General features: G+C 41.1%; 1 protein-coding gene across 2 annotated transcripts in view; it reads right to left on the bottom strand.

The window, feature by feature from the left end:
- Positions 1-40: 40 nt before the first annotated feature.
- rasgrf2b (Ras protein-specific guanine nucleotide-releasing factor 2b) overlaps positions 41-27,881 on the bottom strand; it is a 31,470-nt gene continuing 3,629 nt past the window's right edge. Inside the window, exons 2-29 of one of the 2 annotated variants that reach the window (XM_029510266.1) lie at positions 20,789-20,895; positions 19,999-20,146; positions 16,854-16,943; positions 16,580-16,716; positions 15,662-15,778; positions 15,464-15,543; positions 14,444-14,637; positions 14,185-14,294; positions 13,979-14,097; positions 12,951-13,111; positions 12,766-12,832; positions 12,120-12,256; positions 11,524-11,606; positions 10,929-11,177; positions 9,555-9,647; positions 8,234-8,727; positions 6,216-6,341; positions 5,364-5,453; positions 4,996-5,102; positions 3,706-3,818; positions 3,552-3,612; positions 2,825-2,928; positions 1,896-1,980; positions 1,605-1,802; positions 956-1,035; positions 739-856; positions 586-654; positions 41-509 (exon numbers count right to left, since the gene is read on the bottom strand). In XM_029510266.1, the coding sequence (XP_029366126.1) occupies positions 417-509; positions 586-654; positions 739-856; positions 956-1,035; positions 1,605-1,802; positions 1,896-1,980; positions 2,825-2,928; positions 3,552-3,612; positions 3,706-3,818; positions 4,996-5,102; positions 5,364-5,453; positions 6,216-6,341; positions 8,234-8,727; positions 9,555-9,647; positions 10,929-11,177; positions 11,524-11,606; positions 12,120-12,256; positions 12,766-12,832; positions 12,951-13,111; positions 13,979-14,097; positions 14,185-14,294; positions 14,444-14,637; positions 15,464-15,543; positions 15,662-15,778; positions 16,580-16,716; positions 16,854-16,943; positions 19,999-20,146; positions 20,789-20,895 (3,630 nt within the window). In that variant the 3' untranslated portion in view covers positions 41-416. The remainder of the gene's footprint in view (positions 510-585; positions 655-738; positions 857-955; positions 1,036-1,604; positions 1,803-1,895; positions 1,981-2,824; positions 2,929-3,551; positions 3,613-3,705; positions 3,819-4,995; positions 5,103-5,363; positions 5,454-6,215; positions 6,342-8,233; positions 8,728-9,554; positions 9,648-10,928; positions 11,178-11,523; positions 11,607-12,119; positions 12,257-12,765; positions 12,833-12,950; positions 13,112-13,978; positions 14,098-14,184; positions 14,295-14,443; positions 14,638-15,463; positions 15,544-15,661; positions 15,779-16,579; positions 16,717-16,853; positions 16,944-19,998; positions 20,147-20,788; positions 20,896-27,881) is intronic. The other variant, XM_029510267.1, reaches the window with a different exon arrangement.

The raw sequence follows: 27,881 nt of genomic DNA, 5'->3' as shown, positions 1-27,881 counted from the left end.
TCTGTGATACCCACTGTATTTCATTCACTCTATACTCTCAGGCTGCCTCGCTCTCTCCACTCTGGAAAGACACAAACATAGCGACATGGCATTCCTTCAAAAAACAAAAAAAAAAAAAAAAAAAAAAACCCTCATACAATGCTTTGTTGTTTTCCTTGAAGGTAAATCAGCCCAACAACAACACAATTCTCAGCCTGTCCATTAACTTCTCATGCTACCGCCGTCAGTGAAAAAAAAACCAAACAAACAAACTCGGACAACTTATCAACTTATCTCTCACATCAGTTCTTTATTCCCATTTCCATGTCGCCTTCAAAAACCTCCTGATTTCCTCTTCATTGATGAGATTGTGTGGGCGTGTTGCCCTTGGGACTGCAGGTTTGACTGGCTCCCGCTGGCCACAAGCAGCTGTAATCTCAGGCAGGAAGCCTGGGCTCGATCTTCAGTGAGAGATCATAGAGTGTGTCTTCATCCATAATCAGAGTCTTATCCATGAGGTACTGGGTCACCTGCACAGAAAGTATATTCAGTGTTCAGCTTTTGTGATCTTGAGAAAAAAATACAGACATATTTCCAGAGTAGTACCTTAACTTGATGCTCTATTCTGTACGGAGTCTGCTGGAACTGTCGAATCTCTCTGATGATATGAGATATCTAAAGAAAATATGGAGATTAAATTGACAAGTAAAGTGCAGTGTACATTTACGGACGCGCAGAATTATGAATGTGTGTACTTACCATCCTCATTTTGGAGAAATTAACAAGACCTTCCTCAGTAAAATTTGGTGTCCCTTCCTCAATAAAGGCCAGGTCTGTTAGATACATTCCCAGGTATGGCACACATGGGGGGTTGCAGCTGAAGGAAGATAGTGTGAAGTGTGAAATAATTACAAGTACGATCGACTGTCTCAGACAACGAAAGGACATTTTTAAAAGAACACGTGCAAAACCGTACTTTTTCAGGGTCTCCCTCAGGTTTTTAAACCGTCCTTCAGAGGACACGGTCTTCTGCAGTTTGTCCATCAGGGCTTTAGTCTGGAAAAGAACACAAATCAACACTCACAATCAGATTTAAGGCAGCATCCCGGGTTGGTTCCAGCTCGAGATCTATGCTGGAGGTTGTTCCCCTCTCTCCTCCTGTTTCCTGTATTCTGCCAATAACTGTTTGAAACAAACTCATAAAAAGCCAAGAAGATAAGTCAAGAAATCGGATTTGACCTCATTATGAAAATCTCAATCACATGAACCAAATATCCACGCACTCTGGATAAAAGATTATGATAATACTAATAAATAGACAATTTCCAAACAATCTAATTTGACTTCTGTCCTGAAAAGGCAGATTGGAGAGATGAACTGTCTGGTGATTGGATGATTGTGGCTTCCATTGGTTTAGTGCTCTTCCAAATTTAGTGGGGAGCAGATCAGAAATGGCACCAATTCTACTAGGAGACATTGATTTACGGACATTTCACAGGCAAAAGAAGCCTCTTCTAAAAATGTGTATATACTTGATGTTAAGTTTGATACTGAGTGATTACTGTGCTTTTCATAAGGCGTCACTGGTTTGATACACAGAGAGGACTGATGGAGAAGTACTCCACCTGTTTACTGATTTTAGCCCAAGTCTTCTTCAAACGGTAGATAGCGCTGCGATTGAGAGCAGAAGTGATCTCCAGCACCCCGTTGTAGTTGTTCAGGCAGCGGCAGATGTCAGCCACAGCGACCCACTTCTCTATGGAGCTGGCCCTTGAGCCCACATCAGTATGGGTCATAATCTGTGATGCCACCAGGTTGCTCATCTTCAAAAAAGAAGAGAGGGGAGAGAATAAAAATGCGGGAGAGTGACATTGGACTCACAAATAAAAGTGATCTTTGAATTTGAAAGAGCTCACATCATTGAAGTGCTGGCTGGTTTTCATGATGTAGGGCGTCCTTTCTGTCTTATCAACCTTCATCCAGCCCTGGCCCAGGAACTCTCTGGAGGCGAGAGGACAGAGACATCAGAGAGAGAGCTCAACTCTAATCTCATAAATCATAATCATATAAACTAAAGCTTGTGCCTTCAGGCTATTATCTACTTTTTTCAGGATTTCTTGAAATTAGTCTGTAAGTGAAGGGAATCAAGAAAAATCAAAGGCCTGAATAGTAATGAGTTATTTTTATTATCGGATTAATCTCTTTTATTCATCTAAATCTAAATTTATTAAAATGTTTGCTCTTAGTTTTAGGATTTATGTCCTTTATCTGTATTTACTTATCTTTGAAACAATTTTAAAAGTTGCATTATGAAGAACTGAAGAATGTTTCCTTGAATACTTTTGAGAAAGGGCTGCTCAGTAAAATTGTTTAGGAGGATTATAGATAGTCTTACAATAAATAAACGTGCCATATGGAAAAAAAAATGAAATTATTTTACGCTCTATTTAACTAAAACACAGAGGAAACCTGTAACATGAAATTCTGTTTGTCTAAATGTAAAAATTGTTTCCATAATAGAATAATTACATGGCTAAATACTGAAGCAATCTTAGCCAATCTAAGAGGTGTTGCATGTGTTTCACAAAGCGGACTGCTGGGAGAGACATTCTGTTTATAAAATAGACAACATCTAAATAGCTAATACAAAACACAATCAATGGATTTTATATCAATGTAAATTCAATATTAAGTGAAACATCTTTCAAATTGTTAAATAGCTGTAATGGTAGAATGCAACACCATCAGTTTTTGCCAAAGTCAGCTTTCCAGCAGAGATTAATTGCACTCAGTGATTTAGTTTAGTTTGTCCTGATGCAGGTGACAGAGCGGGTATGTTACTGACTCATAGGGAATGCTCCTGAACACAATGTGATCCAGCAGCGTGATCTGTTCGGCCAGCTCCATCGCTGAGAGAGACTCAAAGCACTCTGCCTTCGGACAGTCCGCCTGAACACATGCACAGAGGCAGAGTCACAACAAAACACAAAAGAAGGAACAAATGACAAGGAGATATAAATATCTAATCAAGAGGCTGGCTGTCACAAAAGTGTTTGATGACATTTGACAATCCCCCGGAGATGGTCAGAGTCAGGAGAGGGTGACGTTTACCCGCTCTGCTACGAGGACAGGCCAGTGTCGACCTACACAGTCCTTTCGCATCTTATGAAGGCGACTTGTGTCTCTTTGTGCTTCCCAATCATTATTAAAACCAAGACCATTAACCAGGGATTCTCGTGGCTCCTGACTGTAATTATTGTAGGAGGTTGGAAAGGGATGAAGTGGCGGTGTATATTAATGTGTAAATACATGAGGGAGCTTAGTTTCATAAAACAGCGTAATCCCACAGAGAGCCACATAAATAATTAAATAAACATTTAATGCGATGCCAGTCAACAACAAGAGGTTTATGTCATGCAGCAAAAGGGGGAATTTCTCTTACCATCTCTGAAAATATTGCTGCTTAATTGATAAATTGAATAATAATCAGCTGATTATACAATCATAACAAGATGTGCTGAACGGAGCTTTAAAAAGTTAGTAAAGATTTGATGTGCAGTAGTTTCTTTCACCATCTGTAAGATGTCCTCTATCCTCAGCTGGGCATCTTCCTGCTCGTCTTGAGAAAGGGCACTACGAGGCAGAGGAAAAATGTTCACTTTAATCACTTTTAATGTCCGCTGCATGTTGGTGTGTTTGCAGCAGCGCCTGGTGTGCGCGGTGTACCTTAGTATGTTGGCAGTAGCTTTTCTCTCTTGGGGCAGAAGGTCAGGATCTCTGAGCACCTCCTCCAGGAGACAGATCACCGACATCTTGAGCTCCCCATTCATCTCAAAGTCCTGAACACAAACACAAAACATCCTAATTGTGAAGCCAATTCATGCATAATTGACTCCTCACCACCCAAAAACATTCAGTTTTCAACTAGTGGCCTGACATTAAGCTCACATTCACTCTGATCAAAATGCTGAAACCAGATTTAAACCAAAGAAGAAAAGCTCATATATCCACTTGTCTGATTTTAAAAACCTAAAAACTCACAAAGAGAAAAACTATTTGTAAGAAATCCTCTATCGTGGCGTGTTTCATTCTAAATAATGACATTTCTTTTTATGTGAGATTAGATTCTGTGAGTGAAAATGTTTGTCTTTAGATACAGCTACAGTTTTTTTTATAATATTATAGCTAAACAATGATGTGTAGATGAATTTGTAGATTAGAAATTACATAATGCTGTAATCCATAATGTTTCCAAAAGGTAAGGGATTTATAACATTGTTCTAAAAGGCAATGTGCTTTAAATGTTATTAGATATTAAAACCTCATGGCAACACATCTACAGTAATGGCTGACAAATTTCTATTGACTGACTGTGACTTATATCACCTCTAACGTAAGTACAAGGCAAACACACATTAGTATTGCAAACATAAACTACAGACGATTCCTTTCTCTTCAGTCAGGACTTCTCCTCCTCTCCTCCATCCCATAAATCATCTGCTGTGTACACCTTTCATGTCCAACTGTGCATTCCTCCTCATTCCTTCCATTTTTCTATCCCTCCGTTTTAATTGAATTCCCATTCAAAGGTCGCTTTTAAGAGGCTCTTTCTTCTTTTTTTCCGCTGAAAGAAAAATGTGATTGGGTGTGTGTGTGTTTGTGCTTGTATGTGTGTTATTAAACCAGCCTGTTATCACAACATTTTGTATTATTGAAGGAAAAAAAAAAAAAAAAAAACACAGGACAGATCAATGTAATTAGACTGGAAGGACCTCTTCACGGGGAGTCAGGCAGTTACCTCGAAATTCAATTCATTACAGGCAACCCCGGCTGTTTAGCAGAACAGTCGGTAGGCTGACTGGGGCGATCTGAGCTGCTCGTCCAACTGACACGGCAACAGTATGTGCTGTGTGCACGCTCAAGTGAGAGCAACGGTGCAAAGAGAGAATGCATCAGACACCTGCTTTAATGAGACCACAGACCCGATCACCCTGAAAAAAGAAGACGCACACAGACCTGTGAGTGCTTAGAGACCCAGTGGCGCAGCACGTTGAGAACTCTGTTGGTCGCAGCTCGGCGGATGATGAACTCTTTATCACAAGTTCTTTCAGAGTTTGTAAAGACTAGAAAAAGAAAGAGAGACTCTGATGATCTGTGCCTTTACTCTATTTACTAATAAAAAAAGATTCATCAAACTTGTTGGAATTGATATAATAATTAAAATATATTTAACTATGAACCTTTTCAGGTTTTAAGTATCTTTTAAGGGGTTGATTTACCCAAACTGAGGTTCAGCTAATCTACAGATGAACCACTTTCATACGTACTGAGATTCAGTTGTTGTATTTTATTTTTTTAATGTGTGTGTGTGTGTGTGTGTGTACCTGGTGGTGAACCATGTCCTGCTGCGGCAGTAGCAATTGCAAAGGCTGAAGCAGGAGAGACTGAGCATCGTGAGTTCTCCCCTGACTGGCCTGCAGACACATACACACCGTTGTCATACAGATGAGGCACCAAGTGAATACAAATTCATTTTCATTTCATGTTGACATATTGAAACTTGATTGCAATGTTTACAAATTAAAAAGGAGACTTTTTCTGTACCTAAATGTCAGCTTGCCGTTTGTTAATTAAAACAATTGACATCACAGCCGGCATAAAAAAACCCCTTTGCCTCATTGCTCATGTAAGATGTATACAAATCAATAGTGGAATATTAAAAATATATTATAGATCTAGATTCTATTCTATTCTATTCTAAAAGTAGCTACATTGTTGAAACACAATGGCCTTTTTATTCAATTGACCTGTTAATCGTTTACCTGTTTTTAAAATCACTGTCAATCATTTTCGATATAGGCCACTTAAATATACACTAAATATTGATGATATATCATCAATGATCACGATCATCCTCATCCTAACTCAAGCTGTCCAAGTTCCTTCTGCTTCTGCAGACAAAAGATTAATCTCAGCAAACCTCCTGTTATGCACAAAGTTCTATTTTGCCTCAACGAAAACAATCCCATTTATACCGAGGTCTGCTGTTTGGGTTTTGCATTATGCTGTTGTACTGAAGGTGTCAGCCTACGGGGTGTGAGATCTTTGCCTGGCTGTGTACCTCACACGGCGGCCCGTCAGTGGGCACAGCACTGCCCATTGAAGAGGCCCCAGGCTATGACACTGTGGTGTAATTATGAGTCATAAACCAAACACGCTCACACGCAGAGTTTTACCTCCAGGCTGTCTGTAGCGGAGGTGTCGAGGTGTGGATGGAGAGCGACATGGAGACATGTCTCCTGCTTCACTGCTCTGAGGAGACTCTGGGATGATTTTCTCCAGTGACACTGACTCCAGCACAGCTTAAGACCAGAGGATAGAAAAGGGACAAAAGGGGCAAAAATGATGATGATAATGATGGTTACGGTCATTAATGTAGCTGCTCAACAGGAATGAGGAAGTTAGTTATACTGACGCTCTTTTATTATACTGCTGTGGCTAGAGGTGCTCGTGGGCGTGCTGATCTGCATGTGTTCCTGTGTTCATATAACACGACTGCTTTTGTTATTTGATTCACTCAGAAAATGTTCAATCAGAAATCTTTTGATTTGTCTAATACAAACATACATTTAGCTTGAGGACATGCACTCCAACTCAAATACACAATCTTAGTGGGCAGGGAGAAAAAAAAGAAAAAAAATGAAATTCAAGTGTGGCTTGGCGTATTAGCAAGTATAACAACTGAAGCTGAATTACTATGAGCCGAGTACACAGCGTAAATGGGTAATAAATTAAAGGGAGAATCAACATAAAGTTTGGGCCAACACAAACAGCATCAGTTTTCCATGACATGAATCCACAAGTCTCTGGAACTCTGTTCAAATTTTCCTGATGATATTCTTTCATTTACACACATTTTCATTCATTCATAAAATGCAGACGCCTCTGCAGTCAGTGACTTTCAGCATGTATTCCTTCAGATTTTTCCTTTAATTTGTCACACACCAATTGTTGTATTTGGCCTAAAATACAGCAAACACCACACACTATGGATTTACCCTTTGCCCTACTGTGGATGCCACATTTTTTATGCATTGTGGTATTTTACATTTAGAATATATACAGCTTTATTTCATGAAGGCAGATTCCACTTTGATATCACTTTAAAGTCACTGACTATCTCACACTGTGAGACCTGATGACTCTTCAACATTTGCACAGAAAGTCACTCCGGCATTTTGTGGGTGAACAATGAAAGGCCAACAGAAAAAGTAAGATCGATAGACAAATAGAAAAATATGCAAATAGCTGTATGGACAAAGATATAAAGACTACTGCAGATACAGAGCTTTACGAGCTTCAGAAAATGGAGAGACAGTATGCAGAGGTGAAGGTGGCTTGACGGTATGACTGCGGATAAGTCCTTATCTCCTATTGAGTGCTTAGCAGCAGTCACAGATGTACACACCCATGGAAATGGACACACACACACACACACAGTATGTGCGTATGTGTTCAGATGCTAATTAGGGTCTAACCACCACTTGTTCTCGTCGTGCTGCTTCGTATATATTCCGACAATCTGAGCTGATCTCTCTCCTGCCTCCAGCCCAGGCTGTGGCACACCAGCATTAGAAGATCTGAGGATGCGTGGTGGAGAGTCAACTCAGCTGACTCGAGCATGTAAATCATAAGATAATGATGTCCCACCGGGCACATGTTCTGCACTAACAGAGAACACTTCAAACTCCACCATCTGATGAGCGACCTCAAGCTCCTCATAAGCCATTCAGGACACCAATCAGGCTCTATAGGAGAATGGCATAGAAAATGTACAGTGTGTATATATCTACAGCGCAAACTGCACACGGTGAGAAGCTAAGCACAGTACGGGAGCACAGGAAAAGAATTTAATGGTCAGCCACAGTTACATAATCCAGCAAATGACTCTTACATTCCCGATTACACTTTTAAGTTGATTAGCGTTGCGCAAAAAAAGATCACTTCTACTTTTAATCTAGGATTAGAAGATAAAAATAGAGAAATTGAAATTTCTCTATTTTTAGTATTTTTAAGGTTGAGTTTGCACATTTAACTGTGAATAACTTCTGCTTTGTTGAATAATGAGGTTGTTTTTGCAGAAAAGGGTGTTTCCACGCCATCAAAGATAGTATAAAATAAACAAAGCATGGCCCTTGTGTTTTCTGGAGTTTAAATGTTTTTGTACTGTGTTCATATGGACGCTATAACACACCTCTGCGGATGCTCCGTCGCAGCTTCCCACAGAAGGGGTCAATCCTGGGCACCTCCTCTCCGTCTGGAGTCGGGCCTGGACTTTGGTCCGGTGACGAAGCGACAGGTGATACTTGGTCTTGCTGTGGCTTTGAGTTGTTGGGTGGGGGAGAGGTGGAGCAGGGAGGCAGTGGAGGAGAAGAGGCGGTTGGGGTCGGGGTCTGAGGCGTTGGGGTCTGAGGGGTGTGGGCAGATGTGGGACTACTGGCAGCCGACTGGGAAGTGTTGTGGTTGACAATGAAGTTTGATAGAGGACCGGTCAGGTCGAGGCCTCCAACCCTGGCAGTGATGGGGGAGTGGAGGGAGAGCTTTCGTGTTCGGACGGGGGAGGAGGTGCGGGATGGGATAGACAGAGGGGGAGGAGAGGAGAACTTGCGGCAAAGACGAGGAGATTTGTCATTTGTGTTCTCAGCACTTCTGTTATTCTGGTTGGTGGCGAAGAACAGCTCCAAGGACCTGAAATGGGGGGGGGGGTGAAATGTTAGCAAAATAAAAGGATATTAAAAAAAAAAAAAAGCAATAAAGACTTCAGAAAAATGGAGAGATGGATAAAAAGAAAACAGTCAAGGAAAGTCATTGCAGGAGTTCAAAACAAGACCATGCTAGTCTCTAAGCCCTGAAGGTTCATTTTTTTTTCATGTATTAAGAGTAGCAAACAGTGTCTCCAGGAAACAGGGAGCGGCAGTAGCCAGGTGGGAGTTAGGTGTATTATTAATCCAAAAAATGTGCATATTTAAACATAGAAGGTGATCGGAGAGCCATATGTAAAGAGCTACATCAAGGGAGAGGCAATCATGCATGGATAAAAAAAACAGCCACCATTTATTCACATAAGCCTGTTATTCAGCGAAAGCTAGAACAACTGGCACCCCAGATTGAAGGAGAAATGGAGGAGAAAAACGACGATGGAGAAGGGAAAAATATACAGGAAAGACAGAGAGAAGGTATGCTGAGTCCAACAGAAGGATACAGAGCCGACTGAGTAGGAATGACACAAAAGATCAATATGAAAACAGAAGGGAACTCAGCCCTGAGGAAGCGATGCATCAGTGAGAAAACATGCTACAGACCAGCTGCTGACTGCAGACTGCTAAACATTTTCCCCTCTCCCATGTCAATGTAGCATCATCCTAAAATGTCTCAAACAGGTCAACATTACATTACAGACCCTGAGTGTTGTTCTGTTATTCACTAGATCCTAAAATTTAATCTCAGTAAAGGGGAAAGTCATGCATCGGAAAAGTCAGAAAGAGACAGAGGACAGAGAGGGAATTGTTGGTTACTTGGACTGCTCCATGGCTATCTTCTTGATCTTCAGGCTGTAGTCGGGACAGATGGATGAAATGGACAGGCGGTCAAATGAGTGGTGCTGCGCCCTGTAGTTGGAGGGGGACATGAAGAGATGGATGACAGCGAAAATGATTAAGTGGACCGATGTGATGGCTGGATGACCGTAGGATGTAACAGAGATAGATAGAAGATGGTCTGAGGGGAGATGATGGAGGCGTGATAAATGAATCTCCTCTGGAAAAGTAACGGTGTGTTTGTGGAGTAGTGGTGGTGGGGGGAGAATATCGACAGATACTGGCCACATGGGACAAAACACAGTACAGTGCATGAGGCAGAGAGCTATGTAAACATTTGTGAGCTTTTGTCTGTGAGCCCCCATAACTGTGACTCTCTAAGAGCCAGCCGAGAGAAGCAGAACCAAGGTTCAATCTAACCATCTGTGAAAGACACAAAATTGCAGTGCGTGCAAGAAAATTATAAAAAATAAAAAATAAAAAACCCAATATGAGTGCCATAGAAATAAATGCTCGATTGGCTGATAATACTATCCAGATAAAACATGAGAAATAGCACAAGAGCCATAAAGCATGCACTGAGGATCAGAAAATTACTGACAAATTATGGAAATGAATGAAATGAAATTAAAAAATGTGGCCTACTTGTGTGCCCAGCTAGAGTGGAATACATTACATAAATTAAACACAAGCTATTTGAGTAAAAGTTTAAGAAAGAGGACTTTCTCTACTAACACCACAGTTCCTGCACACCTACAGTCCGAGCTCTTCCTCTTCCTCTCCAGTCCATGGTCAGTTAGGCTTTACATACAAACCTGCCCCAGGGCAAAGGAAAAGGCAGAGCTTTTCATGTTTAAAGAAGCGAGGCAGGAGAAGGAACATAAACACACAATTGTGATGCAGCCAGACGTTAACAAGAAAGAGGGAGCATGGGAAAAGCAGAGAGAGGGAGGGAGACCTTATTTGACACAATATATTCCTATGTCTGTGCCAAAAACTGTGTTGGAGCATCTGTCCTGCTGGACTCTACACAAAGACTAGTATGTATTTCAGCCGATGTGTGTTTAACGTCGTAGGCAGAGGCGGAAGCCGCCTGCGCTGCCCACTTCTCCGAAAAAACTGACTACATCCTTCACACATAAAAAAGAAAGAAAAGAAAGTTCATAAAATGCCAAACATGGACACGAAGAAATGGGCATGTGTTCATAAAAAATTATCTGTAGAGGAATATTGTGTCAAGATGTATGAGATGTGAGCACGTTGTTGGTAGCAGTGAACGTGTACAGTGTGTGTTACTGTGTCTTCCCTTTCTTGTGTTTGTGATGGTGCATTTTTGTGTCAGCACTGTATGACCTGATAGGTATGGAGGAAAAGGGCTTCTTGTAGATGTTGGCCAGTTTGTCCATGACCACCGCTGCCGTGGTGAAGATCCTGTATGTGTGCAGGAAGGTGTTGAGGAAGTCTATGGAGAGGAAGCGCAGGTCGGTCAGCCTCTCCAGGAGCCGCTCCACGCTGGCGTAGCGGATCTGGGGGACCTTGCAGGAGTTGAGCGTCTTGCTGAAGCAAATGTCAACATCATCTTTATGGAGACGCACATCGGATCTGATGGATATACACACATACACACACATACACACACATAACCAAGCATGGGTGACTGTTTGGGCTGCTAAGCGAGGAAAATATTGTGAAAGGAGCCGAGCAAAAGCAAAATGAGTACAAAACCAACACATTTTAAAGAAGGGGGCTAAAAATAATACCAAAGAGTACTGTTGAGTCGAGCACCAGCACGAATAAATATAAAAGAAAGCATAATACATAATATACAGCCTTACAAGTTACCGTACATCAACACCACTGTTACATTTTCATCCAGGTGTGCTACATTATGAACTTATTGCAACACCAACACGAAGAGAGGGTTTCTCCTCTTCACAGACATACGTACTTGATCATATGAGGCACGGTGACTTTGGAGTTCTCCTCAAATACACTGGTCATCAAACCATTGCACCGAATGTTGTCGATACACTACAAGAAGGGACAGAAAATGTGAATAAATGATGGCAGAATAAAATGGGAGACAGCATTTGCTAATTACTTTCATTTTTGTTTGAACAACACTATTGAAAGAGATTGATTTTTGGAGTCTGAGAGTTGTTAAATCGTTTTTGGTGGAAAACAAACTGTGTGTTTCCTTCGCAATAATCTATCTGACACTGATGATTATTTCAAAAACAAATGAGACACGTAGTTTTGAAAATAATTTCAAAGGTGAGAAGGAGATGGTGTGAAAGAGAAGCTATTTAGAAGTGTCAGGGTATTTTTTTGTCTGTTAAGAATTAATCCAGTCTGACATGCTCGTATGGTGCTTGTGAAGTACTGAGGCAGTGAGCTGAACCTGGCCCCTGGGGAGCTGCACCCGTGTCTGTGTTTACTTATCACTAAGACTTCTCAATGCCCAACGGGGACGTGCTTTCGCTATTTGGAGATTGTTGTTATTCTGTGTTTGTCTGGGTGTGTGTGTTGAACTTTGTGTGTTACCTGGCTAATATCGCTGGTCCATGCAGCCTTCTCCTGACGTGACGGCGCCAGTAAGACCACAGTGAAGGAAGGTGAGTCTGAAGGTTCAACTACAAGCTTAAAGTCCAGCTGACCAAATACTTGACCACCAACTTTAGCTGCATGACAGAAGAAAAGAGAAGAGCTTTTAACAACACCTCCCTTTGGGCATAGCAGTAAAAAAGACACACACACACACACACACACACACACACAGAAGGTTAATTAAACAGACCAACTATCTCCATTCCGCAAAGCCCTGAGGCTTAACTGTGTGTGTTGTGTGTTGAAGGCAAGTGTGCATGTGTATGTAATTGTCTCAGCAAATGTTTTGTGTGTTTGTGTTTGTGTGTGTCTGCGTGTGCGTATGCGTGTGTGCGCGTTTGTGTAGGTTGTTTCATCTATCTCCCCATTTGCAAAATGAATCATTAGAAGAAAAATAAAATGATGGCGCTGTAATGTTAAAAGATCACAACCTGACATTTAAAGGGGTGAAAATCTGATATTTAAGGGGAAGGAATTTCTGGACACTTATTGTCAGACATCTAATTAACCTCCATGCGTGGTGAAAGGCCTAAATGAGCCAATAAGAGCTCCCTGAGCGTCAACCAACACGCAGTAAACTTACACTCTTCGTCACTGGCATCAGGTTCCTCAATAAGTGTGCACTCAATTAGGGATAAAACTCCACCTTGCTGCAATAATTCAAGAAAAAGGAGACAGAAATTTTAATCCAAGCATTACTATTGATTCATAAAATGAATTTGCTCACTGAGGTAACAATGAGGAAATCAGAGGCCAACGTGTTCTCGCCTTCAGAAGGTGAAGCTTCCCCCCAGAGCTTCGTGTGCAGACAAGGAAGTGCTTAGTAAAGAGGAAACATTGCCTTTCCCCTTCTTTCTTCAGAGAGAGCGATCCCAAACGGACCTTACTGAGCTTCCCTCGCTCCACCGACGGCAGCTGGATCAGAGAGCCTGAAGAACAGGAGGTGGACAGGATTACATCACATTTCGTTAAGCTGCCATTAAGCTGAAGCTGCCTTCACAGCAACGTTAAAGCCGAACATTTTCAAACCTTGCTCAAAAGACATTTACTGTGTGCACCTTTGTGAGGCGATTATAAAACAAAGGAATGGATCACTGGCTGGGGCAGATTTAGGGAAATGATAAAACAAACAGGGTCAGTAGACGTCATGCCCTGTCAAAACTTAACTGTGCTGAATCACAGCAGGAAAAAACAACCTGCTTTAAATGGATATTGGATTTGACCTCATGAGATTTTGATCAGTCAGATTACTCTGCACCAGTTTTTGCACACTGCGGTAATTGGAACACCTCTCGGTGAAGACTGCATTAGAAATGAAATCCCTCTCACTATTTGTCATTTTCATTCCAGTGATGGCAAGTAAACTATTTATTTTGTGAATTTGAGATCTTGAATGTTGTTACTTTATTAGATTAGGCGGACTGTTTGTTATGGCACCATGACTCCACACCAAGACTGAGTTATCAGAGTTAATCCAATTATCTGGCAATGGAAGTTTAGATAATATGGTTTAGTCTGGAAGGTTCAGGTGGGAAGCCATCGATATGTGCAACACCTGATACTATCCACTCAGAAATATATCTTCAATAAGTCAGAATTACATTTAACTGGGAAAGCTGACTGACAGCCAAATCTCCCCTCTTGTAGAAAGTGTCCCAGTAGCTAATGTCAAGATTCAGCGACTGAGCTCCACTTGAGCACCATGTCCGAGCTCTCTGAGGAAAGGCGTTACTTTGAAGTAAACCTTCAGACCTGTGCTGTCTGATAAGCAGCGCTGGCAGTGGATGAAAGCTCACCCTGCCTGATGAAGGTCTGGCTGGTGTCCAGCAGGATGTCGCAGCCCTCCACTATCATCCTCTCTATGGCCAGGTTCTTACGGATGTTCTCTGTGTCACTCACCTCATCGTGCATTACCCTGGACACACACAAAGACACCAGTTAGTTGGATATTCAACATGAAAGCGAAGGAGTTGAGTTGTGAGACTGACAAGCAGATACGCACCTGGACAATTCCTCTAATTTGGACTTGGCAAATTCAAGACTCTTGCGCTCCACGTGCTCATGAGGCGTGTGTGCCAGTAACTCATGTAAGGTGATGATGTAGCGGGGAATCTTAAAGGAAAGTAGATTGAAGTTGGAAAAAAAGGTTATTAAAGCATACGAAACATTTACAAAATGTGATTTCTAGCGTTAGATGGAGACAAAAATTTGACGTGCTCTTCTAGGTTAATGAAAAATGTGCACTTGTGCCAAACCTGTACCTGGAACATGGGGTACGTCAGGAAAGTCTCGAGCATCCTTCCCTCACAGGCAGCATTGGACTCGTACTGTTTTAGAAGCTTGTCAAAGTCCCTGTTCTGTTTACAGTTGGCTAAGACCTGCAGGCTATACTGATGGTTTCTCACAAACTCCTGATAGATGTTCAGCATGGGCAGCAGGATGTCAAACAGGTCAGCTAGAAACAAAAGTAAACACTCACAAACAGCAACTGCAACTTTTAGACCCAAGGTGCTCATGTTTATTAGTTAACCCTCGAATATACGTTTATTAAATTGACAGGAAAACGGTTTCGTAGATACATGTGAGGAGTTAAATAATGTTAAAAGAAAATGGGGAAACATATATATAAACTTACTGGATATTAAGTTCAGTTGTAAAAATAACTACTAAGTAAATCAGGAAAACGATGCTTCAATTCTTTGCTGGCTGGTGAAAGAATAAAGTTGCCTGGAGTGGTAGGTAGCTGCTAATGTTAGCGCTAGCCTAATCCACTGCACTGGTATTGGTCCATTTGTGCGTTGTGTTTGTACATATTTTTTTATGACGATATTAATAAGAGAGCGAACAAATAGCACAGAAATGAATTTGATGCAAAACAGACTGTTGGTCAAATGTCTGTTCAGTGTGAAGCAGAGAGTCAGATAAGAGCGGCATGTTTAATCAGTGGAGCCTTTTCTTTTTGAATTTGTCACAAGTAATTTGTTGCCATGTCTTTCAGCAGTCTGTCTCCTAGGTGATGCTTATCTGATTTTGGATGTGAAATCGTGGGATGCCTTCTGGTCTGAGTGGCCATTGTCTGTCAAGACAATGACTGTTGGTGTTGCAGACTAAGATAGGCAAATGTGTGTGTGTGTTTGAATGAGGCAGAAAGACGTCAAGGCTGACACTTGAATGAGACAAACTGGAAGAGGAGGACCACTGAAAATCTGACCTTGATGCTACCGAATGACAGACCAAACAGTGTGTCTTTGTGTATTGTGTGCGTTTACGTAACAGCTTACCCAGCACCAGAGTTGGCCAGTTGGCGATCCTCGCCTTTAAGCCTTGGTGGAAAATCTCATGTAGGAACATGATGGTCTCACTGAACCATAGAAGTTAAATGTGGGGGAAATGACAGCGGAGAGTTTTGATTGATTGTTAAATGGAGAAACTAGATGGACAGAATATTTGGATGTACACAGTCTGGTAGACAACAACACCTGTTGAGGAAGATGCTGCTGACATCGTCGTGGCTGATGGGGGGTTTCTTGGAGCTAGCAGCCATCCTCAGAGGTCTGAGGAAACAGTTCACCAGGATGAAGAGCTGGTGGACGTACCTGTAGTCACACACACACACACAAAGAGGAAAACATTAATATCCACATTGGCATATTTTCCTTGCACAGACTTTGGACTAGTCATCTGCAGTCGACTCCGGGCCATATTGTAGGGAATCATTATTATTTTCTCTAACACATTAATAAGTAGTTATGTTCCATGAAGAGAATATTAGTGTTTCATAGTTTGGTTTCGGTAATTTTGCAATATACCTTAAATGTTATCTCATATTTAGAAGGTGGCATTTTCTTTTTATTTGTTATAGGAGAGAGAACTTTCCTTGTTTGCCCATAACTGTGCACGCTGCACACATTACTTTCTCAACAAATATGACTCCAGTCACCAGATGCCCGTTTCATCAACGAAGCAATATGTAAGTTTGTGATTTGCAGTCATTTTGAAGTTATTATCAAACCAAATGAGCACGTCTTATGCGTGTTTGAGAATGTGAGACGCCTGAAGGACTGAAATAATTGTTTAATTTGCAAGCAACGGTCTTCTCATATTCAGAATTACTTTATTCATCCTGGGAGGGTAATTCCACCTGCAGCTTCAGATCAGGAGGTTCAGTTTGTCTGAACTAAAAGAGGTGGTTTTGTTTAAAATTCAGTGATAATGGGCGAGTTCAATTTAATTTAATCCAATAACATTTAATTCAATAAAAAAAAAAAAAACAACTATCTTCTCACAGCATTTCATGTGAAATAAGTAAACCTCATGTACTGCAAAATTCAACGACAGTGACAACTTTTCCACAGTTGGTGCTGCTGTGCCACTGTAGGCATAATCTATTTCCGTACTCTGTCTCTGCCTCCACCATGTTGAAGACGATCTGGTTCCTCTTCCTCATGCTCTCAGCGTGAGGGGAGCAGATGTAATCCTGAACGATGATCTTCCACTTCCTGCGACAGAGCCAGCCCCGCATGAAGCTCTGCACCTGAGTAGACACAAACAAGCACACATGGCAGAGCGACATGGTAGCAAATGGTGATTTGGAGATCTTTTTCTACTGCAAACATGAAAAAGTACAAGAAGCTTCTTCATTATCTGATAATATTGGGGGGGGGAGACTACCTTTTTGATCTTCTTGATATCTGGGTCTTCATTTTCATGGTTGATGTGGTAAGGCCGCATTCGCTCCTTGGTCTTGTTCAGAGCCACAATCTTTTAGGAGACATTCAGCGACAAACATTAAAACAATGTGTAGGACTAAACATGTTCTGAAAAGACACTGATTGTAAGGTGATAAAGTTTCAGTGGTTATATTGTGTGTAAGTGACAATCATTTAGAATGTGCTCATTAAACTTGGTGTGTTTTCACCAGATAGACATCAGACTTCCTCATCTTTGACAATCTGGTGCCTATATTCAGAATCAGAGAATGACAGAGAGGGGTAACAGGCTGCTATCAGCTTGTCACAGTAAGCAAATTAAGTCTTATATGTGTCCGATCACCTGCAGTGCACTGTGGGGCACAGCGGGGTCCGAAGACAAAGAATAATCCACTGCCTCTGAAAATGTTCTCTTTCTAGAGCGCCTGTGAGGCCCAATCTGTGGGAACCATAATGTCAGGACATTGTCTAATTGCGTCAGCTCTCGTATCATTACTACAGCTCTCTTCAGACGAGCCTTTAGACCTCGCAGGTGGACAAAAACCAACCACCTACTGCAAAGACGATGTCATCTTCTGTTTGAGAAGGGAGCATTATATGAGATGCATCACAAAAGGAATAAGCCATAATTTTATTAGGATGTGGAAAAAAGAGCCTCACTTCATATTCAACTCTCTGTAAAAACCAGGGATGAATTTAAAAGGTTTTTAAAGCTGGCTGGAGTACCACATCACTCCAACCTGTTTGTTTTTACCTTGGGGCCTCATGATAACATCAGTTTATCACATAATGAGAGCAGCATGAACATAAGACCGAAGCTCTTTTCGACCGCACAGCGTTCATCCTCATTTTCTTATTCAGTAGCACGATCATGCAAATGGCAGCAGCCAGCAACCAGTCTGCCAAGTGTTGACAGTTACAGTGGCTAGTTGGTTTAATTATTCATAAACACGGAGCAACACACATATATAAACAAACAAACAGGGGTATGTTTTAATGAGACGGATCATCAATTGTGTGCCGGCTCTCAAAGTCCAATAGTTTTTTTCATGAGCAGCCCCATTAAACAGGCAGATGTTTCCTAATTAAAAAAGGTCTTTCGTTTGCATTTTTATTATGAACCTGGCTCACTGTAACCTGCCAATGAAATTTAATCACTGTGTGTAGTTGTGAGGAGTACGTGCCACGTTTTGTACCAAGGGAAAATTAAAACTAAAAGCTGCATAACTGATTAATCCATTCAAGATTTCCTCCCAAAGATGGAAATACAATATAAAAGCAAAAACACAAGCGACTGTTGACACAGACGAGCAGAGACAGAATTGGAAATGACTTTGGGGGGAGGGATTCATGGAGATGTTAGCAGCTGGCCCAAAATGTAAATGGCATCCCCAAGGGGCTGAACAGAATTGCATTTCTGTCAAACACCTGTACTTTGAATATGTCTCTGCTTTGCCTCCCAGCCACCTGATACAGCACAGCCACCTAATAATTTTGTTCTCCAATTAGGAGTTACATGTTTAAACGTTGTTTCGGTAGACACCTTTATTTTACTTCCTTTGCAATTTCCAAATAATAAAAATTTCCTGTCGTAGTTTCTTGTTTTCCCATAAAGTTTCTTGCAGTGAGACAGAGAGAGAGAATGTTTTTGTTTTTGTAAACGTGCAAAGTCGGAAATGTATTTATCCACAGGTCAGTAAAACTCAGCATTCATGAAGAAATTACTTTTCTCACAGAGGGTGTTACAAAAACAGTGAACATGATTAAAAACTGTGCCCAAAACGTATTACAAAATGAAACCAGATGAAAAATCATGAATACTATAACCAAACTCTAGTTTTATAGATGTTTTATTCAATAGCTGTGTGATACTGCTTTGGATTTTTACGGAACCAGGAGAAGTAATTATCTTAGCTATGTTTTCATTTATTCACTTGGGCACAGAATTTTGTTAAATGATGCTGAATGATCGACCAGCCCCGAACTTCAGTTCTCTGCCGATACACTCCTTTTCAACAATTCTGACAGTGTTAACGGGGTTGAACGTGTTTGCAAACTCACTTACTGTTTACCTCAGAGAAGATTAGAACTATTGACCCAACTGCAATAAACCAATAATTGCCTGGTGCTGGGTGAGTGAGAGACAAAGAGAGAATTGTAATTAGTTCTGATTAACGATGTAGAGGTCAGTTGTTTTGTGCGTGTGTGTGCACTTCTGACTTATTGTGCTGCGATGACGGAACAGAAACGTGTTGTGTTCGATAAGCGTAATCGGTTGTCGGGAAACTGATGGGCTGTCTTTATTGAGCAGTGGGCTTGTCCTCCTACACTTAGAGGAGACTGAGAACCGTTCACACCCACTCCTCTGCCGTCATAAACAAAGCAAGAAGAAATTACACACACACACACACCGCATGATTGAACACACACAGGGCCATCGGTTTATATCAAAGTCTATGAATGAGTGAGTGAACTTTATGTATGCATACCTTATTTTAATTCTTGAAAGGAAAAAAAAAACAAACCCAGATTTATGCCACACACTAAATGATGCTACACTTAATGATAATCATGAAAGAGAAAGAAATATTTTTTTTAATTTCAAATATTAACATTTTAAATTAATATTTAATTTTCCAAGTTCTGGTTCTGCGTTCAGTTATGTCAAATAAATGTCATAAATGTTTCTATAAATCCCCTCTCTGTCCTCCTGTTCTTGGTGAATTTGTTTATCATATTTTTGATGCATCACCTTGAATTACATCAATGAATTCACCCGTGAAGATTTGTGCTGACGACCTATCCCCCTGAGTGGCAGCGAACAGAGTGATACCGTCTCCAGTGTGTGCTACATGTCAGCAAAGATGTGTTTATGTTTCCACAAGATCTTCTGCCACCTCCTGATCTCACAGCGTGGATGACAGACGCTTGAGTGGAGGTCGTGTTTTAAACAGTACGCATGTTTGATGTAATGTTTAAATATCTTGCATGACTTAGGAACATCTCTATCAGCTCTGGGTAATGAAAACAAGGCTTGATGAACATGTAGGACAAATATCTTGGGGATTATTGCAGCGCGTGCTGCAGCAATAGTGTGTGTGCTGTACCTCCGATTTCAGCCTTTCAATCTCTGTGTCCTGATCCTCCAGCTGCGTGCGAAGCTGATTGGCGGCCACCTTCTCAGTCTCCACTATCTGTATGAGGTGGATGTATTTTTGCATCAGCACCTCCCGTTCAATGATGATGTCAGAGTAACTGCAAGTGTAGCACAAAGTGAGAGAATCGCACACTTTATTTGTTGATCTCACAGTAAAAAGAATGAATCAACGTTTTCCACCTTGTGTGAAATCAAAAAAGGGCCATATTGATATTATGGTTTGCTTAAATCCAAAGTACCACTATAAAATAACAAGCCACCAACTTGCTTTGACAATGTAAACTTTTTCTGGTCATCCTCCACTTTAAGTTTGGAAGACAGTGGGGTGTATGAATGTGCTAACTCTCAGCAGCTGGTCCCCTAAAATCCTGATGCAGCCTGTCAATTAATCAGCAGGGAAGAGCTTGAAAAAGTCTGTTTCAAACACACAGACACACACGCTCCACCAAAAACATGAATTCAGCACAGAAATGAACAGGAGGAAAAACCTGTTTTGTTTTTTTTTTTTCTGGAAAAATAACCAGTTTTGTGGTTAAATTAAACATGATTATGATTTACCGGCCTAAAAAATGTGAAAAAGTTCATGTTTAATATTTTCTAATTATTGTTCTGTCACATGAAATAAAACTAGAGTCACGCTCGCTGATGTGCTACATTGTTTCCTTTCGATGCAGAGGGACAGGGAGAAACAACTGCTCCTATTACTCCCACATCAGCTTCGTACAGTCCTGTGTGTATACCTGGCCTGCTGGATGGCCTCCACCCATTCGTCACTCTCACTCTCCTCCTCCGTCCGCAGCTCCAGAGGTTTCTGTCCATCGTGACCGAACACGATGAGAAAGTAGTGCTGCAGAGAGAAAAACTTAAATATATAAAAATATAGAAAAAGACTTCAGATGCTGAAAAAGATGTTGTGGTTGTTCATTTGAGACGAACTGGTCACAGCTAGACGCACAGCTGAGACATACTGAAATGTTTCTTTTCTTGCCCGCATTTATTGTGCGATAAGTTCTGTGGCCCTTGAATGACCCAGCACAGTCTGAGAGGGAGACAGGATTGGGGGGGGGGGGGGGGGGGGGCTCAACGCACGACAGTTATTTATTCACTGAAAAAGTCTCATCTGTGCCTCCCTGCTCCACCAGCCTATTATCATCACCATCAATTAGCCCGCTCTCTCTCTCATTTATTTCCTGACTCTAACACAGACACATGCTACCACATACAAGCACAGAGACCTTCAGGAGAGCATACACATGCACCAGACATTATATGAAGCTATGGAGGCTCTTGTTCAAACTGGTCATGTCCTGGGGCACTGGGTTACCAGAAGAGCTGCTATTCTTAGTCAGGAAAAGCAGAGGAGACCGAGCGCTGCATGGTCTATCTCTTCTCTCCATCCAACCACCTCTTTCCTCCTCCCTCTCTCTTTGCACTTCACCTATCATCCCACTCTGCCTCCTCTGCCCAGCTCAAAGCAGCATCCTCACTTCTTTTGTTGTCGAAACCCACTCCTCATCCTCCTCCTCCTCCTCCTCCTCATCCTCCTCCTCCTACTCCTCTTCCTCGTCCATCTCCACATCCCTCCATACTTTCATGTCTTTGTGTTTTTCTCAGTAAGGATTCAGTGAACCAAACGGAGTCCAGAGGAGAGGTTTTTTACCCCGCAGGAGGATGGATGGGCTTCAGCCCCTGCAGTGGGGAAGGGCTGGGAAGAGTCATCAAGGTTATTGGAACACAAACAAACACACGTGCACACACGCACACACATGCACAGACTCTCCTCCATCTCCAGCTCATTCTCCTATCCATGCTTTTTTTTTTTTATATATATATATATCTGTCATTTCGCTTCACCGGCTGGCTGGATTTTATTACTTCAACAATAATCTGTGTTTTAACAGTGTTTGACAGGGAGAAAGAGAGACAGAGAAGAATAAAGGGGGGGGGGAGGCCAGGGACTTGTTACATAATATTTCTTAACCTAATACATATTTCTAAACTGTGCCACATTTCCATGGCAACCCAACATCCAGCACTTTGGATGTGTCCTCCACTTCAATTTTCTTCTATTTCAGCATTGTCTCGATATTTTTAATGCTTTTATTGATCCCTCTGGTAATTTTACACAAGAAGAGGATGGTCCTGAAGTAGAAACTGAAACAATGTCGTTTTTTAAAGCAGTAAATGGACGATCAGTTCCTGTTATCGGCACATTTCAGACCTTGTCATTTGTACACAAATTATCACATCAAGTCGCATCTGCTTTTTATACTGCATACTATTATCTTATGCTGCAGTAGTGGCCCAGTTGCATTCATTTAAGTTTAATGGCATACCATCGCATATGCAGAATTGTGTATTGTGCTGGACATCATGGCAATAATGCACTGGACTGTTTTACGCTGTGAGACTGTTCTGTATTATCTTTAGTCAAGTCGAGGTCCAACTCTATCTGAGCTGTAAACATGCAGCTTCCCAATTCTACAGTAACATTCAAGACGATCATCTCACTCTCCCTTCAAACCGGCTCAAACGTACCCTCCGTCCCTAAGGGCTTTCACTGTGCTGTAAGAAATTTCATTTCACAAATAAAGACAGAGAGGGAAAGTAAAAGAAACAAGGGGAGAGGGTCTTCTCTGCTCCTTCACCCTTAATGTCACAACAACCGATTTACCACGCACCACCCGTAACATTTTTTTTCCTCTGAAAAACAGCTACTATCGAAAATGATTCTGTGAAACTGACGGTGAGACACAGAGAAGTGTGTTTCCACCAGCACAGAGCAAGAGACATGCACAATGAAGTGCAGTAAATTTTATTGCTCAGAACCAATTTCAGGTCAGTCATTTAAAATTGCCTGCTTTGAGAACAGAGCTTTAAGGTCAGAAGCTCTGAGAAACCGGAACTGACCTCACTTCAGTGTCCAACAGATTGAACATTAGGGAAATAAAACTTACGATAACTACACACAGACGCTCAGGTTGGCTGCAGTGCTGTGATAGAAAGAAAAATCTTTTTTCTTTATTAAAGATTAAAGAGTCAAAGATGAAGCTGGACCCGACGGTAATAGATTCATTAGGCAAACTATTGCTGGGGGATCCAGAAATACTCATCTGTGCTAAATATTTAAAAGCAGAGACGACAGAATCACAGCTGAGATCCACCAATGATTACACACTGGAACAGCCGCTAATGATGCAACACTGCCGTCTGCTTTGGTATCTGCTTAGACAAGAGGCCAAATTGTGTTGCACATTTGTATGGATGGACCCTGTTTTTGTTTTTTGTTTTTTTTCCTCCCTCTCTCTTTCTCTCTGAGCTCTCACGCATTCGAAGCAAACAGCATTTTGCAGCTTTGATGTTGTTTACTTCAGTGGACATAAAAAGGCATGTAAGCTGTCCAAGTGTTAAATGATCGATCCCCACTGGGGTGAAATGTGTGTACACATGCTAATGAGAGGCCGGTTTTATTACAATATGAAAGCAGCACATTCACATGCTCACTGTACGTATCAAGGTTTAGTAGAACATTATTCAGTGGAGCAAAGAAACTTAGAAGAAAATGATAACTGCAGACTTTAATGACCCGGCGTCATAGTCACAAATAACGTGCATCATGGATCTTTGGAAGTATTTTTATTGCTGTCCAAGGCAGCCGTTTGTTTCCATTTTATCCACACAGTATTAAAACCAGTGAGCGGTCTCTTACAGATCCAGCACACGCACAAAAGTGTTTACTCTGGTTGATTAGATCTGCAGTGAGGTGGAAGTTTGGTGGAGCTATATGGTGAATTACCTGATACCATTAACTTGATGAGGAATATATAAATCAAATGCTGTACACTGCATGACCACAGAGCCTGAAAGGAGGTTTATCAGGCAGCATAGCTGACCAGGTTAACTTTTTTATTCCATCGTGGTGAACAGAACTGTGTTTGCATCAGTTACATTAACACTGATGCCATGCAACAAAGGTTAGTCTGAGATTGCAAAAAAGACTGCAAAAAAGTGTCTCTCTGGAGAAAAGAACACATCTAGAAAAATGCAACAGGAGAGCCAGAACAATATAAATGTGTTGTGAAGAAGAAAAAAAAATACTGGAGAGTGGAGCAATCTCAGGCTGGCTCATTATATATGATTTTTCATGTTTGCAGTAAAACTTGGACCACAAACATCTGAGGAAAAAAAAATGTTTTCTCATCTTATTCATTTAGATCCACATGTGCTGATTACAAGATAGAAACTGTATAGGCTGCTTCATAATGTGTCTCCACCTTTGTACTGCTATGGAGAACCAGGCTCTGTGCAGTGATCCCGCGTCCCACTGGGTGATAATTACCATTACAGAGAAATACTACACAGAGTTGACTTGATTCATGTGTGCATTCGAGGGTATAGAGGAGAGGGGAGCTGATAAAAATCCATAAAATCTGGATTTCCTTTATGTTTGCAGGGGTGTAAGTGGGAGTATACACACTGTGTGTAAAAAGAACAGAATGTGAGATACTGTGAAAGAACCACATGTAGTGAGTGTGGGTGAGTATCAAAACAGAGATAATCTCAAACCACCTGTTGCTAACAACTCTCAGAGGGGAACACAACGCCTCAATCAGCAAGAGATTATTGACTAAATGTTCTCAACAAATATCAGTTACTCAGTTTGAAAACATCATGAACAGCCTACTAAAAACGCTCCAACATGAAAGAAAATTTGATTAGACGAGGGAGAAATCAGCAATAAGAGTAATTAAAGGCGCTTATTACATTTTGAATACCTTCTTGTAATACTGATGCTCTTCAAATAATGCGCACGTTTGTTAAAATAACTGTTATCTTGCAGAAAGAAACTTTTTACTTCCAAAAGATACTGAAATTTCCTTGTGAGCGTGCTAAGCTTATTAAGAAAGACGATGTAGCCATAAGCAATAAGCTATAAAATCTTTACATTATGAGAAGAAGCTTTGGAAAGATTAGTAGGAGAGTGAAGTTTATGTTCACTTTTTCTCACCCACCAGTCACAATCCGCCTCACGTCTGTATTTTCCGCTCATTTCTCTGCTCTTGTCGTGCTCCCACAGGGGCAGTCGTGTTGAGTACATATATTCATAAAATGATCCAAAGACAAAAACCAGAGGAGCATATGTGATGCACATTCAATTATTGTTATTCTGCTTTAATTACCATGCAGCAAGCTCTATCCCTGCGAATTTAATGTGGTGTGAACACCAGACAATACGAATCAAATGTTAATACGTGGCCAAGTGTGGAAAGAGGGTGAAAGAACTAAACTGTCTCTGCCCAAACTAACAGCATCCACCTGCCACCAACTCACGATCATTAATATGTTATATCTCATTTGATTAATCCCACACAAGAGTTGAAGATTTCAGCCTGTTAGCTGGAACAGTTAAAAATTTTTGGAAATTGAAATTGGATTGAGAAGAGTTAATTGAGAACATGGTAACAATCAAGCCTGGAGACGGCTGTTAGTTTAGTTTGTCCTCATGGATAGTTAGTTATTGCCAGCGGTAACCTGTTTTCAGAAATTAGATTTAAAGTTATTTAAAAAAAAAAAAAAGCATAGTTTAGTTAGCAAGTTAACTGTAAGAGTTTGGAGTTTAAAATGTCCTTCTTTGTTTATTTCTGTCCTTATGAGACACATTTTGGAGGCTCAGAAATTCAAAAGGTTTATTTCTCTTTAGAAAGAGCAAAAATATACTTAATTTTCTGGAGACTTGTCATTGTGAGTGGATTCAAAACATTAATCCATCAGCAGCAGCAATACTTTATGTAACTAGTGAATTCAACTAATGATGCACCAGCTAATGTGACAATCGCTGAATCAACATCCCACATCCTGCAGTTTTCTCATCGCCCTCCATGCTGTTCGCTCCCTCCAGAGAACTTCTCCGACAAAGTACGGGCCTCTCTCACACAAACACGCACAGACAGGCTCGGTTCACACACTGTGCATGTACACTGTATACTAGTAACTGTTGTGCCCGCCTCACAACACTCTCATCAGGGATTACCTGTCTGATTATCTGGGGATTAGACAGATTGATCTCCTCCTCCGCTGTTTACTCTCACTGCTGCCCTGCTAGAGCGGAAAAACACAAATATATCATGTGTACTCAACATCAAACTTTTTTTCCCCACCGTACACATTTGCTGGTTTACAGTTGCTCTGTTACTCCATTGCAGGGAGGAATTGCTGTGAAACATCCTGCAACACAACTCTCCAGTCAGGATCTATTACATAATAGGAAATAGATCGGACAGTTTTCTCTACGACTTCCACAGTGCGACAGCAGAGGTCTCTAAACACACTGTAAATCAGTTTTAAGGCTGCATTATATTCTTGAGATTTGCCAGGGTGTTTAATATCAGCCTGTAAAAAAACAAGGCTCATAAATGTTGTACAGGCAACAAACACTCATGGAGTCCACAATCCTATTATGTGCCACTTAAGTTTTTCTACAGGCCTGGAGGGACGTCTGTGTGAGTCTGAGTGTCCTTTTCCCTAAACTACCACACCGCAGCACCGATGGCTGCTTGCTGAAGGACAATGTACAAAAGATGGAAGCAGTTCCACCAATAATAACAGCACTGATAGGTACAGAGGCTTGGTGCTCCGAGAGCTTTTAACACCCGGAGCATCAGTTCAGGAGTGATACACCTGCTGGGATGGTTATTTTGTTTTTTATGTATCAGTCCTAACCGGAGGCAGCAGGGGTGACTGAGAAGATTAGAGTCAGCTTTCCCAACAGGCTGATAAATATGATGTATCATCTTCAAGTCATGTTGATAATCTGCGGGAGGTTAGATCTATGAAAACAACAACTTTTGGTTGTTGTTTTCATAGATCATAGAGCGAACCAAACATGAATTTTACTTTTTCAGATAAACTGAAGGCATCTAACACCATCTAAAAACAACATAATTATGACATTTTCCCCCAGGTTTGAGAAAATTACCTCATAAAGTTGATTGTTAATATGAAAAATTTAGTAAAGCAGCCTATTCACAAATCAAACAGACTTTAGAGCTATTACCACCAATTTTGAGTTTTGTTTGCGATCAACTTGAGTCCAAAACTCAGATAAACTGCTCCACGCTCCTTTATGTTTGAACGATGTTGGATTTTTTGAACTTTAGCTGATCTGTGGGTGAAAACACACAACCGGCCAATAAGAGTGAGTGAACCTCTGAGGTACAAAAAGGTAGATCTGAGTTATGTGCTATGAACAAACACTTTCAGATTAGAAGTGAATATCGGATTTATTGTTCTTATGAAAAAATAGAGTTGCATTAAAGAATAGTTCAATATAATTGGTAATATAGCCGTTTTCTTATGAATTTCATGGTTTTATTGAGCCAGCAGATGTATGTGCATTGACATTCAGTGGTTTCTTCCTGGGAACAGTGTATAAAGTGTATTTCACTGCACACACACTGTTCCAAGGTGAATACTGCATGGACGAAACGATGGCACCCATTTGGAAGTTCAGTAGGTACATCCAACAAAATGAACGCTGTCGAATAAATCATGGGTCTCTCAATGTATCTCTTGTTAAGGCTAATAAAATAATGGAAACAATAGACGACATGGCTGTCGTCTGCAAACTTTATGGAGCAATGTAGCATTACATGAATCAAGTAGCTGCCGCTTCTCATAGAAGTAACAGCAGCCGAAAATGCAGGGAAGTAACGTATAAACAAACTTCAGAGCAGCCGCAGCACAACACATAGGACTGTTATTTGGCAACATCATTATCGATGCCCTCCTCTCCTCAATGCCTTAACAAACAGAATATAACCAGGACACTAAGCC

Source organism: Echeneis naucrates, chromosome 9 (genome assembly GCF_900963305.1).
Source record: "Echeneis naucrates chromosome 9, fEcheNa1.1, whole genome shotgun sequence".
Lineage (NCBI taxonomy): Eukaryota > Metazoa > Chordata > Actinopteri > Carangiformes > Echeneidae > Echeneis > Echeneis naucrates.
Note: the sequence above shows the minus strand (reverse complement) of the source record. Positions and strands in the feature narration are given on the sequence as shown.